General features: G+C 42.3%; 1 protein-coding gene across 3 annotated transcripts in view; it reads right to left on the minus strand.

Annotated features, from left to right (window-relative positions):
• The window catches only part of LDHB (lactate dehydrogenase B), a 24615-nt gene extending 11860 nt beyond the window's left edge, over window positions 1–12755 (minus strand). For 2 of the 3 annotated variants that reach the window (XM_023209094.2, XM_023209092.1), the window contains exons 1-2: window positions 12648–12755; window positions 8790–8924 (exon numbers count right to left, since the gene is read on the minus strand). In XM_023209094.2, coding sequence (XP_023064862.1) covers window positions 8790–8918 — 129 coding nt within the window. In that variant the 5' untranslated portion in view covers window positions 8919–8924; window positions 12648–12755. Of the gene's footprint in view, window positions 1–8789; window positions 8925–12353 lie in introns of all 3 variants that reach the window. The other variant, XM_026452219.1, reaches the window with a different exon arrangement.
• Window positions 12756–14186: the final 1431 nt, after the last annotated feature.

Below are 14186 nucleotides of genomic sequence, written 5' to 3' on the forward strand. Positions count from 1 at the left end.
CTCAAGCCTGTAATCCCAGCACTTTGGGAGGCCGAGACGGGCGGATCGTGAGGTCAGGAGATCGAGACCATCCTGGCTAACACGGTGAAACCCCGTCTCTACTAAAAAATACAAAAAACTAGCCGGGCGACGTGGTGGGCGCCTATAGTCCCAGCTACTCGGGAGGCTGAGGCAGGAGAATGGCGTGAACCTGGGAGGTGGAGGTTGCAGTGAGCTGAGATCCGGCCACTGCACTCCAGCCTGGGTGACAGCAAGACTCCGTCTCAAAAAAAAAAAAAAGAACCCTAAGCCACTGGAGGATGCCTCAGCTCACAATCTAACCCAAAGAAAGATCTTTAACATGGCTAAGCACCAAGGTCTAAACATCTTGGGAATTTTACCATGGACTTAGATAGATACTCAACAAGGATTCAGTTCACATGGTACAAACTATACTTTAAGAACATGTACACTTAAAGATTCATTAGGAAACCAGCTTAGTTCAGGAATAGGCCTACTGAATACAAGTCTATATATTAAGGGGGAGGGAATGGTGAAAACAAAAATACACTCAGGCCTAGAAACAACCTTGGGCAATGTGTCCATCCTTGAGGTCACCCCAATTTGGAGGCTTTCTGAGAGGGTAGATTTGGCTTAAATCACCGAGATTTGAAACCCAGGCTAAAGCTTGGAATTTTCAGGGTGGCTCTAATCCACTCAAATGTCTTGGTGGGGAAAGGAAGGAGAGTTTTATGGGCAGAAGAATCTAGGACTGGGAGGTTTCTTCATGAGATCACTCCAAATCTGTGCCTGAGATTTGTCCAGTCTCAGATTTCTTTTGTTTTCAATTCCAATTGTCATTCTCTGTACCCCACTCAAAATACAATCTAAAGTAATGAATATACTATTTAATCTTTATCTGGAGTCATAATTTTTTTATTTTTTTTTTGAGACAGAGTCTCACTCTGTTGCCCAGGCTGGAGTACAGCGGTGCAATCTCAGCTCACTGCAATCTCCACTTCCCAGGTTCAAGTGATTTTCCAGCCTCAGACTCCTGAGTAGCTGGGATCACAGGTGCATGCCACCACACCCAGTTAATTTTTGTATTTTTAGCAGAGATGGTGTTTTGCCATGTTGCCCAGGCTGGTATTGAACTCCTGACCTCAGTCGATCCACCCACCTCGGTCTCCCAAAGTGCTGGGATTACAGGCCTGGCCTGGAATAGGCAGCGCTGGGCCTGGAATTATTAACTTTTTTTTTTTTTTTGAGACGGAATCTCGCGCTGTTGCCCAGGCTGGAGTGCAGTGGCCGGATCTCGGCTCACTGCAAGCTCCGCCTCCCGGGTTCACGCCATTCTCCTGCCTCAGTCTCCCGAGTAGCTGGGACTACAGGCGCCCGGTAGTGTTTTTGTATTTTTTAGTAGAGACGGGGTTTCACCGTGTTAGCCAGGATGGCCTCGATCTTCTGACCTCGTGATCCGCCCATCTCGGCCACCCAAAGTGCTGGGATTACAGGCTTGAGCCACCGCGCCCGGCCTGGAATTATTAACTCTTTAAATGTTCTCAGAATGTCTACATAAAAGTGAAAGAAAAAAAGGGAAAAAAAAGGTGGTTGTCTACGTAAAAGTGAAAGAAAAAAGGAAAAAAAAAGTGGTTGGTTTACATGCATCTAAGCAACCTTTCACCTATGAAATTCCATTATCTTATGGAAATTATAATTTATAAACTATTTATAAAATGGTTATCCCTCCTATTGAAACATCACCAGAGTCCTTGCTTTTACTGTTGTTATGGCTGTTAGCAAAAATATCAGCTAAGTAAAATATTTCAATTCTGGGTCCCAGCTTAAAATGCCATTACAGTCATTCCTCAATATATGATCCTCAAGGGATTGGTTCTAGGACCCCCGAGTGTACCAAAATCTGGGCATTATCAAGTATACAGAAAGGACAGTACTCACAGGATGCAAAAGACTCTCCGTATATGTGGGTTTCGCATCCCCTGAATACAGTATTTTCAGTATACTTTTGGCTGAAAAAAAAAATCTGCCTGTAAATGAACCAGCCCATGCTGTTCTAAGAATAGTACTGTGATCAGCTACACAGGTGAAGGGTATTCATGGAGGAGTGGGGGACGGGGGTGTGGGGGGCGGGCAGCGGTAAGTAACTGGAGTTCAGGAAGCACTTTGAAGAATAAGGTGGAGTAGCACAGGCGGCAGGGGCCACCAGACGGAGATGCAGCAGAGCTGGGAGACAGCCAATAGGAAAAGTTGACCTACTTAGCTTGCCAGATAAAGCAAGTCTCGCTCCCCTTAGGACAATGAAGAAACACTGTCCTCTGTTGCTAAAATCTAAGTGGCTGCCTGACCTCATGAAGTGAGTTACAGTGGGCTTGCTTGTGAGGGTTTCTCTAAGACTGAGGCCTCCCGATGATCAAATGTGTCCTTAGCTCTGAGCAACCAAATTACTTACAGATTTTTGAAATGACGACTCTGTGAGTTTGGGATCAGATACAAAACATTTCCTCATTTCGATGTATATCAAATACTGGCATGAATTTTTATCCATTTTTCCTTAAAGATGTTTTGACACCTTTAAAGCTGCTTTTGTTCTTTGCAAATCTCTGATAAGAGCACACAAAGTTCTCATTTGTGTTTTTTAGGTCCTAAATTAATGAAATACAACTTGATAATAGCTACAATGATTCTATTAAGGTACTGAGCACTGGGAATATCACTCTTATTTTAGTAACATCACATGTGTGCTGCTGAAGTCAACAGGGCAAAACAATTTAGTGCTTAAGTAGAAAAGGATGTCACAGGATCTCAGATCCTGTCTCTTTGTTTCAGTGGGTGTAGAGAATTGCCTGAGAAGCGCATTCGCGGCTGAAAAGGAAGGAAGAGATCCAACACTTAAATAATAATTATAACACTGAATTTAGCTGCATCTGCAGCACTGAATATCACCCAAATCCAGAGGCGTGCAAATAGAAGATGTGTGCCTAAGTACTCGTCGTATTGTTTGGCTTAAATAAATCTCCCTCTGTATTCACATATTTTATAAAATGAATTTACCATACATATATTTCACTTAAGCTATAAGTATGTTTATAATGTTTGAAATGGCAAGGTTTACATTAACTGCAAAAGCAGTATTCTTACTATGGATCAAGGTCACTTAGATACCAAGAATACCACTGTTGAAAGCTTGCTTAATATATCACTAAAATGGCTTTTAAAAACGTATTTATTTTTACTCTACTTCTGTGACAGACTTAACAAAAAGGCTTTTAATCTAAAGCCCTGAGTGGACCAAACACAGCCATATATTCTCCCTCTTCCACTACCACCAGTAGTGGTGGTCAGGCGTGGTGGCTCATGCCTATAAACCCAGCATTTTGGGGGGCCGAGGCAGGCAGATCACCTGAGGTCAGGAGTTTGAGACCAGCCTGGCCAACACAGTGAAACTCTGTCTCTACTAAAAATACAAAAATTAGCCGGGCGTGGTGGCACGCAGCTGTAATCCCAGCTACTGGGGAGGCTGAGACAGGAGAATCACTTGAATCGGAGAGGCAGAGTGTTGCAGTGTGCAGAGATTGTACTACTGTGCTCCAGCCTGAGTGACAGAGTAAGACTCTCTCTCTCAATAGAAAAAAAAAAAAATATATATATATATATATATATATATATATATCTCCAAGTGTTTAGTATGCATACAATTTTGCAGGAGGAAAAGGTATAACCTTTCTCAAATAATTAGCTAAATGGGTAAGTGCCATTTATTCAATAGTTTGTTTCTTCCCCTCTGAAATGCTACTTCTACGTTATTATTAAAATACTATTTGAGCATGTTTCTGGCTTAAATACCAAAGGTAGGTTGTACAAAGACCAAATTTTCATTATGTTTTACTTTTAAGCCAAGTCTTGCACTACAAAATTACTTTGCAATTTGTCGTTGTACCTACCTTGCTCCTCTTAAGAGCTTTGTTATACTGTGTTTGTCCACAAGAACATGGCTACAGTTGACTGAAGCAAGGATAAACACTCAAACCAAAGACAGACTTAGAAGCTAAGGATTTATGATAATCTTGCCTCAAAGCTCTTCATGACCCCTACAACATGAGTTCGACATTCAGCTCCTCCTCTCTTGGTGGTTAAAATGCAGAGTCTGAGATGGATAATGGGGCAAAAGTAAAGTCTGGCAGTAGAAGATAAAGCCATGACCAAAGTTTGACAAAATATGAGTGCAGCTTACTAGTAATGGCAGAAGTATTCATTTATTTATCATATAAGTGCCTGGCATTATCCTGCTACTCGGGTATACAGTTATGATAAAGTCTCTGAAGCCATGGAATATATCAGGAAGGAAATAGGAATTAAACAAACAACAAATCAGGCTAATCTCTGAAGGCAGAAATGCTCTTAAGAGCATAAGGCAGGAAGATGTTGAAGCTACTGGGAAGGAAGTTTACTTTTATATCGGAAGGCAAGGAAGGCCTGCCTGCATGCATTTGCAGTAAGATCTGAATGATAGGAAGGGGTCAACCCTGTGGCCTAGGGAAGAACATTCCACGTGAAGGGAAATGCAAGTAAAAGAGTTTAAGCAAAAATGAGACTGGCATTTGGGAGACAGAAGAAAACTAGAAGAGATGAAGTCAGAGATGGTACCATCACGTTGCACTGGCAGGTCTGCTGCCTCCGTGTGTACGGTGCCCCTGGAGTTGTGTGTTCCATTGCTTTGCTCTGCGAAATCAGGCAGGGAGGGATCTGTGAGGCCTCATGGGATTTTATGTATATGTGTAGCATATGTGCACTGTAAAATGACTGGAGTTTTAAGTAGGGGAGCTACTAGTTTTATGAAAGCTCTCTATGGTTATTATATAAGCAACGGGCTGCAGAGAGTGGGCAAAAGTAGAAGCCAAAAATAACCAAGTCTTCATACGGTGGGACACTGTACTAGGGAGCCTTAGTGGGCTTCCAGAATCTAGCTAATGCATGTCCCTCCTCGACCTCTTCGATGCTATACTATTATTTAATTTCTGGGGGCAAAGTACACCATCTATGAGCTCAAAAAGGCCAGACCTGGCATTTACTATGTGTCATCTTGGATGTTTGGTTTTTTGTTTTTTTCAACCATAGCATATACATGACAATATCCTCTGACAGGTTACAGAAAGGAATAAATGAAGTAATATACCAACACCCACATGCAGAGTTATTTTCCTTTCTCTATTAAGCTAGTGGGATTTCTAATCTTTATCATGTATTAACACAATTTTGAACCACTTTTAACCATTAAAATAATACTTAAGACATTTTTAATTTGTAAAATCATCTTTCAACAAGTCAGTCATTCTTTTCTGTATTTATGGTTTCAAAAATATTCTTTGTTAGATAGTCTCCAAATAATCTCTAAGGCAATGTACTCCATTTTGCAAAAGATAAAGGGAAAAGAACGCTAGATTGAAAAACAGAAATCAGGGCTGGGCGTGGTGGGTCATGCCTGTAATCCCAGCACTTTGGGAGGCTGAGAAAGGCAGATCATGAGGTCAGGAGTTCGAGACCGGCCTGGCTAACACGGTGAAATCCTATCTCTACTAAAAACACAAAAAATTAGCCGGGCGTGGTGGCACGCACCTGTAGTCCCAGCTACTTAGGAGGCTGAGGCAGGAGAATTGCTTGAACCCAGGAGGTGAAGGTTGCAGCGAGCTAAGATCCCGCCACTGCACTCCAGCCTGGGAGACAAAGCAAGACTCCATCTCAAAAAAAAAAAAAAGAAAAAAGAAAAACAGAAATCACAGTCTCTGAATCTGAAGATTCCAACTGTGGTAGCAGCAGGGGCTATTCTCTCAAGCCCTTGACTTGAGCCAAAGTGTTATATAACTCCAGGCACAGTCTCAATTAAATTATTTACTGAAGAGAGTTTAAAATTTATGATTGGCCGGGCGCGGTGGCTCAAGCCTGTAATCCCAGCACTTTGGGAGGCCGAGACAGGCGGATCACGAGGTCAGGAGATCGAGACCATCCTGGCTAACACGGTGAAACCCCGTCTCTACTAAAAATACAAAAACTAGCCGGGCGAGGTGGCGGGCGCCTGTAGTCCCAGCTACTCCGGAGGCTGAGGCAGGAGAATGGCATAAACCCAGGAGGCAGAGCTTGCAGTGAGCTGAGATCCGGCCACTGCACTCCAGCCCGGGCGACAGAGCGAGACTCCGCCTCAAAAAAAAATAAAAAATAAAAAAATAAAATAAAATAAAATTTATGATTAAAACATCATAGAGGTACTTCTTATAGAATCATGATAGGTCAGATATAGTTTCCTGAAAGGCCCAAATTTTGAGATTAACAGAAGGAAAGAAAAATCTCTAGCTAGTATTTAATGAATGCATTTATTTTTTTCTAAATGCCTAAACAGTAGCATTGAATAATAAAATGAAAATTATAAAGTCACCACGGTGAAGAGTTCAGAGCCCCGGGTTCAAAATACAGCTCTACCACTGCCGCATGTGACACTGTGGACGGGCTCGTTAAGCATCAGCCATTTCATCCAACAGCAAGTATATGAACAGCTCCTATCTCCTAAGGTTGTTTAAAATAAAGCATTTTCTCTCTGAACATGGCATATACTCAATGTTTTTTTTCAAAAGGATGTAAGCTGGAATACTGTTTTTATTGGCATGAACAGTGAGCATGAAATTCTGCTTATTTCAATTCCCTGTAATCTAAGGGAGATGCTATCCTAAATGATAGTTACCTAGTCAACTGAAACTAGCTAGAAGGAAACACAAAAGGATAAAATGTTCATTGGTGTGCACTACGTTTTTTAGCTTATTTTTTTGATAAAAGTGTTTCTCAGTAAAGATTCAGTTTGCTGCTTTAGAATTTAAACTTTGAAAACAGAAATGTGCTTGGTTAGGGGTTATTCAAGCAGCCTTTACATATGATACAAAGGGACAGTGTGTTCTCCTGAAGGCAAGGCAGCATTTTTGTTTTTGTTGTTCCTACATTTAAGGCAGCCATCAGAAGAAATAAGGAATCAATTCAGTGAGATAAGAAAAGGGCTTCTTTCCTCAAAAGTCTTTGAGAACTAAAGAAGGCTTAACTGTGGTTTGAATTACAAAGGATATATATGAAGTAAGGCCAAAAGCCTATGGAGGTAAAGAAGAAAAACTGAAGTAGAAGGTGATAACGGTATAGTATTAGTGTTAAATCTCCTGATGTTGATAATTGCACTGATTATCTCAGAACATGTTCTAAGGAAATGTACTCTAAAACAGGAGTCCCCAAAACCAAGGTCACGGGCCAGTACTGAATCTAGAGAATCTAGCTAATGCCTGATGATCTGAAGTGGAACAATTTCATCCTGAAACCATCCCCTCACCCCACATCTGTGGAAAAATTGTCTCCCACGAAACTGGTCACTAGTGCCAGAAAGGTTGGGGACTGCTGCTCTGAAGGACTTAGAAGTAAAGGGCACGGCCGGGCGCGGTGGCTCAAGCCTGTAATCCCAGCACTTTGGGAGGCCGAGGCGGGTGGATCACGAGGTCAGGAGATCAAGACCATCCTGGCTAACATGGTGAAACCCTGTCTCTACAAAAAACTAGCCAGGCGTGGTGGCGGGCGCCTGTAGTCCCAGCTACTCGGAGGCTGAGGCGGGAGAATGGCTTGAACCCGGGAGGCGGAGCTTGCAGTGAGCCGAGATCGCACCACTGAACTCCAGCCTGGGCCACACAGCAAGACTCCGTCTCAAAAAAAAAAAAAAAAAGAAGTAAAGGGCATAATATCTGCAATTTATTTTCAAATGGTTCAGAAAAAAAGCCATCTATAGATATAGGCACATATATCGTGGACATCTATATCTATTTCCATAGATCTCTGTATCCACAAATCTATCTACCTATGAGCATATATATACACACACACACACATATGTGTATGTATGGTGAGAGAGCATAAATAACAAAATGTTAAGAATTGGTAAATGTCGGTGAAGTATTTATGAAAGTTTTATTTTTTTTACCATTCTTACAAATTTTCTGTAAATCTGAAATCATTTCAAAATAAAACCAATAGGTAAAAGCTTCAAGGGCTTAACAGAACATTCCCACAAACTCACAAAGCCATGCATGCACAGACTACTTATTAATTAAAGGAGGGAAAGGGATCTTTGCAGTAGAGAAGGCTTGCTGTGACCACTTGAACCAGGGGATTAAGTTCAGCAGTAAAGAGACAAGTTGAACATCATGTGTCTCCTGACTGGTCTGCACAAAGGAGGACATGACATCACCTAGTTCCAATCCCACCCAATAAATTCAACCCGAGCTGAATTACAAGAAAACATCAGACAGACAAACTGAGGGACATTCTACAGGAACTCACCTGGATGCTACAAAAATGTCAATGACAGAAGAAACAAAGAAAGGTTGAGTAACAGTTCCAGATTAAAGAAGAGACATGACAAGTGTATGAAACACATGATCTCGCACTGAAGTGAAAATAGCTATAAATGGTATGATTTTGAGATTTTTGACAACATGGAGAATTTTAAATGTTAATAGTGTATGATGGATGATCGTATTACATCAGTGTTAAATTCTCTAAGTGCAGTAACTATCACAGTCACATAGGGAGAATATAATTCTTTTAGGAGATAAATGCTTAAATATTTAAAAGTGAAGTGGGATTACATCTACAACTTCAAATTGTTCAGGAAAAAAAGAAATCTTTTAGAGATATAATAAAATTCCAAGGCCCAAAGAAACTGTGTACACATGCTGAACTTCTCTATCATCTATGGTGTTCTTGAAATGTACCTTTCCCAGAATGCTGATAGCACACGCCATACCAACTTGTCCAACACCCACTACAGTGATCTTATTGTTTGGGACTGTTGTCTCTTCTTCCGCAACTGGTGCAATGAGTTTTTCCTTAAGAGTTGCCATTTTGCACTGCAAGAAAAGAATCAAAACGTTACACATATATCTGCATATGAAATTCAAATAGAGATCATCCTTAAAATGATACTGTTGCAATTTTGAACTCAAGTACAACTTAAAATCAGCCTAATGATATTCTAGAAAGCAGAATGTATTTTAAAGAACCATGAGGCCGGGCTGGGCGTGGTGGCTTATGCCTGTAATCCCAACACTTTGGGAGGCAAAGGCAGGCGGATCACGAGGTCAAGAGATTGACACTATCCAGGCCAACATGGTGAAATCCCGTCTCTACTAAAAAATGAAAATTAGCTGGGCATGGTGGCGCACGCCTGTAGTCCTTCCTAACTACTGGGAAGGCTAAGGCAGGAGAATCACTTGAATCCAGGAGGCAGAGCTCGCAGTGAGCTGAGATGGCACCACTGCACTCCAACCTGGCCACAGAGCGAGACTCCGTCTCAAAAGAAAAAAAAAAAACAAAAAACCATGAGATCCATTTAATGGAAGAATTCATTTAGGTAAAAACTTTCATGAAGCCCATTAGAACTGGATTTCTTCCTTCACCCTATGAGTCCATGCATTTAGTAGGTTGTTACTATTTCTGGCTAAAAAACTGTGAATATTTATGTGTAAATTAGCTAATTTGTTTCCCCTATGAAGAATGTATATGTAACTATTATGTAAACTAAGTTTGGGTCTAGTGTTAACTCATATTTAAGCTTGGATAAAAAGAATAAATGGCCAATTTTGAACATAATTTCTACTATTAATGATTATTATCATTCTTGGAAGACAGGGACTGATTCTTCTACTTTGTCTCACATAAAATGTGTTACAGTGTACTGGACATAGAGTGCATACTTAATACATAGTGACTGTAAAATGGCAATGAATAATTTTTATGCGAAGTCTGCAAAAATATCAACCTGAATTCCTTTTAAGGTACCTAAGAAGCTTCTTGGAAAGTAGACACTTAATACATTGTCCTTTCAGGGGATCACATTAGGAGACAATCAGTCTCTAAAACAGTTTGTCTAACCATCCAAATTAAAGACCCCCAAAATGTAAAAAAAAAAAAAAAACCCGAAACCTGTTGGAAAATGAATGATCTGCACAGTAACAAATGTTATGTGTGCCATCGGATATCCAGATATGTTTTCTAGATAACTGAAAAAAAACAGCAAAACTTACAGAAATAAACATCAATTCCATGGCAATTTATAGTACACTAAATATATACCACCCTGCCTTCTTGAACAGAGAATACAGATGGCAAATAAGCCTTTTCTTCATAATTATTACTTATAATTTTAGTGACCCATTGTAATGTCCATTATTTTCACTTAGTTTTTATTTTTTATGTCAGACTCTGTCGCATCTGAGGCCACCGTACCTGTCTCAAACTGTACCAGTGCTTCCCAGTCTAGTTTTTAATTCTAATCTGCAATGGACTAAGCAATAAGCCTAGTTTATTAACTGTATATGTAAAGTAAGAGTTAGCAGGACTCTGAGTTGGAATAAAGTATCTGAATTTGGAGACAACTGTGTAACAACTATTTTGTCTTATAGCTACTTTTTTTCCAAAAAATATTTCCTCCCATCTGTAAGGATAAATTAAAACGAGATTCTTCCGCCTTTACAGATCATACTTACAGTTTCCTAGTGGATGCTAAAGAGAGAAGAAAGATGCAATGTTGTGCAAGTGTCTCCACAAATAGATGACCTTAAAATGAAACTAATTCAGCCAGGGCCTGCATTTTAAGCAGGCTCGGAAGAAAGAATGCTGCATCTCTTCTTGAACGAAGGACACACATGAATAGTTGTTCTGCCCTTAAGTTTATTGTTGTTAGATGGTCTGTTTACGATCATTTTGGCATATAGGGGTCTCAGGAAACAGTGGAAAACGAAAATCCAGAAAAGGGCCGGGCGCGGTGGTTCCAGCCTGTAATCCCAGCACTTTGGGAGGCCGAGACGGGCGGATCACGAGGTCAGGAGATCGAGACCATTCTGGCTAACACGGTGAAACCCCGTCTCTACTAAAAAACACAAAAAATTAGCCGGGCGAGGTGGCGGGCGCCTGTAGTCCCAGCTACTCGGGAGGCTGAGGCAGGAGAATGGCGTGAACCCGGGAGGCGGAGCTTGCAGTGAGTCGAGATCGCGCCACTGCACTCCAGCCTGTGCGACAGAGCAAGGCTCTGTCTCAAAAAAAAAAAAATAAAGAAAATCCAGAAACCGTGGCTATCTAAATACAGATGCGTTGTTCTGACAGACCTTTTGACTTAGAAAACTTCAGGAAGTACAATTTAAAGGCTCAAATCAGATTTTCTTTCAGGTATTTCTGGAGAAAGTGCTTTTCTTTAATTTTTCCTTAAAAGGAGTTTTAAGAAATGAGAAGAAAATGGTCTGCATGATATACAGGCCTGTGCCAACATCAGAGTGCAGGCTGTAAGGAACAAGAACGACAAACGGGCCGGGCGCGGTGGCTCAAGCCTGTAATCCCAGCACTTTGGGAGGCCAAGGCGGGTGGATCACGAGGTCAGGAGATCGAGACCATCCTGGCTAACACGGTGAAACCCCGTCTCTACTAATAATACAAAAAAAAAAAATTAGCCGGGCGTGGTGGCGGGCGCCTGTACTCCCAGCTACTCGGGAGGCTGAGGCAGGAGAATGGCGTGGACCCGGCACGCGGAGTTTGCAGTGAGCCGAGATCGCGCCACCGCACTCCAGCCTGGGCGACAGAGCAAGGCTCTCCCTCAAAAAAAAAACAAAAAAACAAAAAAAAAAGAACGACAAACAGTAAAAATTTGTCTCTGAGTCTTGGTCCCTTATGTCTCCTCACTGCGGTGGATATAAATCATTAGAAATAAACGAGTGCCTTAATTGCAGAATCTTTCTCACTGTAATCTTTTAAAGATTCAGGTTTTGCTTTTGAATTCCTCCCCTCCCCCCATCCCCCAGGCCCTTACTGCAGCTTGTACTGCTCGCGGCGCGCACAAACCATCTCCTCCTCAGGGCACAGGCAGCAAACAACAGCAGATCACAAGGGCAGGCAGAAGCTAGAGATTTCCCTGAGTAAGGTCTGTGGGGACAAGTCTAGGACTTCTTTACTTGGAGAACCCAAGGCTGGTAAAGTAAACGAAGCACCTAAGCATCAAGAAAAGAGGCCCTGCAGGAAAGAACTGGCGCATAGCTCCCGGAAAGGCTGAGAGCCGGGTAAAGATAAGTACAGCGCCAAACGTGCTGGTCATCTAGGTGCCTTTCTCCTCATCCCAGCGAGTGCAGCGGCATTTCTCTATTACCTTGGTGGTAGACTGAAATATTCGAGGTAAAGACCGTCCAGCCTTCACTGGCCACCTGGTTCCATCCCCCTCCCCCAGCTACTCGGGCACGTGTCCCGACACCCGCCAGCAGGCCGTGGGGGTGATGTAGCCGCCATGAACCCACCAAGGACAAGCAGGGCCCGGTTTTAGCTCCAAATGCAACAAGTCTCTCCCCTGATAGAACTCCCCTGAGCCGCCGCTGTTACCCTCCGCCTTCTGCTCCTCCGCCAGGGCACGACCCGCCCTGCGCCCCAAACCGAGCGGCAGTCAGGGCCCGAGGCCGGATGCTCAGAGCTAAAGGCCACGGAGGAGAGATGTGCTTCTTCCTCCTTCCCGCGGCTCCCCACACAATTACTCCCCCGCACGTCCCACCAGCTTGTCTGTGAGCCAGAATTCAGGATCCTGAGCCGAAACCTACCAGGACAGAGAAGGCGCTGGAGACCACAGTAACAGCAGTGCGGAGAAGACAATGTGAGCCGCGTGCGTCTCCTCCCGCGCCGGCTCCGCAAGGAGGGAGGAGGGGGCGGGGCCCCACAACCTCCGCAGCCTCTTAGGTTTCTCCATTGTGATTGGAAACCCGAGCACCGCCTACCCCTCCCCTCGGCTCGCTCAATCCCCTTCAAGGACAAGGGCTCAAGTGTGTACACTCCCTCCCCCACCCTCCAGATAAAGGGGGTCACCTTCCAGAAGCCTCCGCTCTCAACTGATCTCACATCTAGCAGGCTCTTAAATGCCGAGGCCACGTTATTTCTAAAACTTGCCCATCCCCGACTCCTGGATATTAACAAAATCGATTAGATTTAGTACAAATAGAAATAAATTTCTATGTTGCATTTCAGTTAAACTTTAAAGGACTTAAAAAATACATCTGAATTTAGATCATCTCCGTTTTAAAGTTCATTTGATGAAGATGACTATTTTTTTTTTCAACGTGTTTCAACAAACATGCACTGATTGCTTATTCGTTGCCTGACAAGACCAATGAGGCCTGGTCCCTGACTTCTGAAGTTCCCCTACAATTCCACCTGGTCTCAAGGTCAGGCTTTGCCCTCTAGGGGAAATGGTGGGAACACTAAGTGAGGTGCACTTCCTTTTTTAGTCCCTGATCGACTCCAGAGCTGGATGTTGTCATTCATTCCATCTTCAACACTCAGTTAGTGCTTGGTACCTAAATATATAACATTGATGAGTAAATGAATGAATGATACACTGGAGGAATTCTGAAGAGTCTGGCTTCAGTTCTGTTTTCTTATAATGAAAATGCTTTCAAATATAGCCATCTCACAAGCTACCTATATGTGAAAAAAATTTTTTTTTTGTAAACGCATATTTCTTGTATATGACCACTAATTCTATAATTATTGCTTCAGTTTCTTCTCAGTGCCAAGCATTGGTAAAAACATAAATATAACAGTATGCCCTTTGAGGTGTTCCTAGTCCAATGGCGATAGACAAGTAGGCAACCTATTTCAATTACAATACAATGTGATAAGTGGTGAGAGAAATTTGGTTAAATTACAATAAAAATTCAGAGTAAAGAATCACTAAGAGAAGGGTTTGTTGAGAAGAATTCATAAGCCTCAAACTCTTCAAATCATTCAGCTAGTGGGGACTTTGAATGACTGAAGATACAGTCCAATTACAAATTAAAATGTGATGGTGAGGAAAAGAGCTTGGAGGATAATCTCAAAAGTATTACATTAACCCTAAATCCAAGTTTGAAGCAAGAACAGCCAAGTCAGCCTAGCAAGATATCTAGAAGCCACCCTAGATTTCTTTTTCACCTGCTTTGCAAGTCAATCACCAGGCTCTGCAGACTTTACTTCTAAATATCTCTCCACTTATTCCTCTTCTTGCCGTCCCCATTACTGTGTAACTTTGGAGATGAGGTAGGAAAAAATGAAAAGAGGTATCTATTTCCTTCCTCTACCCTCATTTCCATTCCTCACTACAAGGT

Source organism: Piliocolobus tephrosceles, chromosome 10 (genome assembly GCF_002776525.5).
Source record: "Piliocolobus tephrosceles isolate RC106 chromosome 10, ASM277652v3, whole genome shotgun sequence".
Taxonomy (NCBI): Eukaryota; Metazoa; Chordata; class Mammalia; order Primates; family Cercopithecidae; genus Piliocolobus; species Piliocolobus tephrosceles.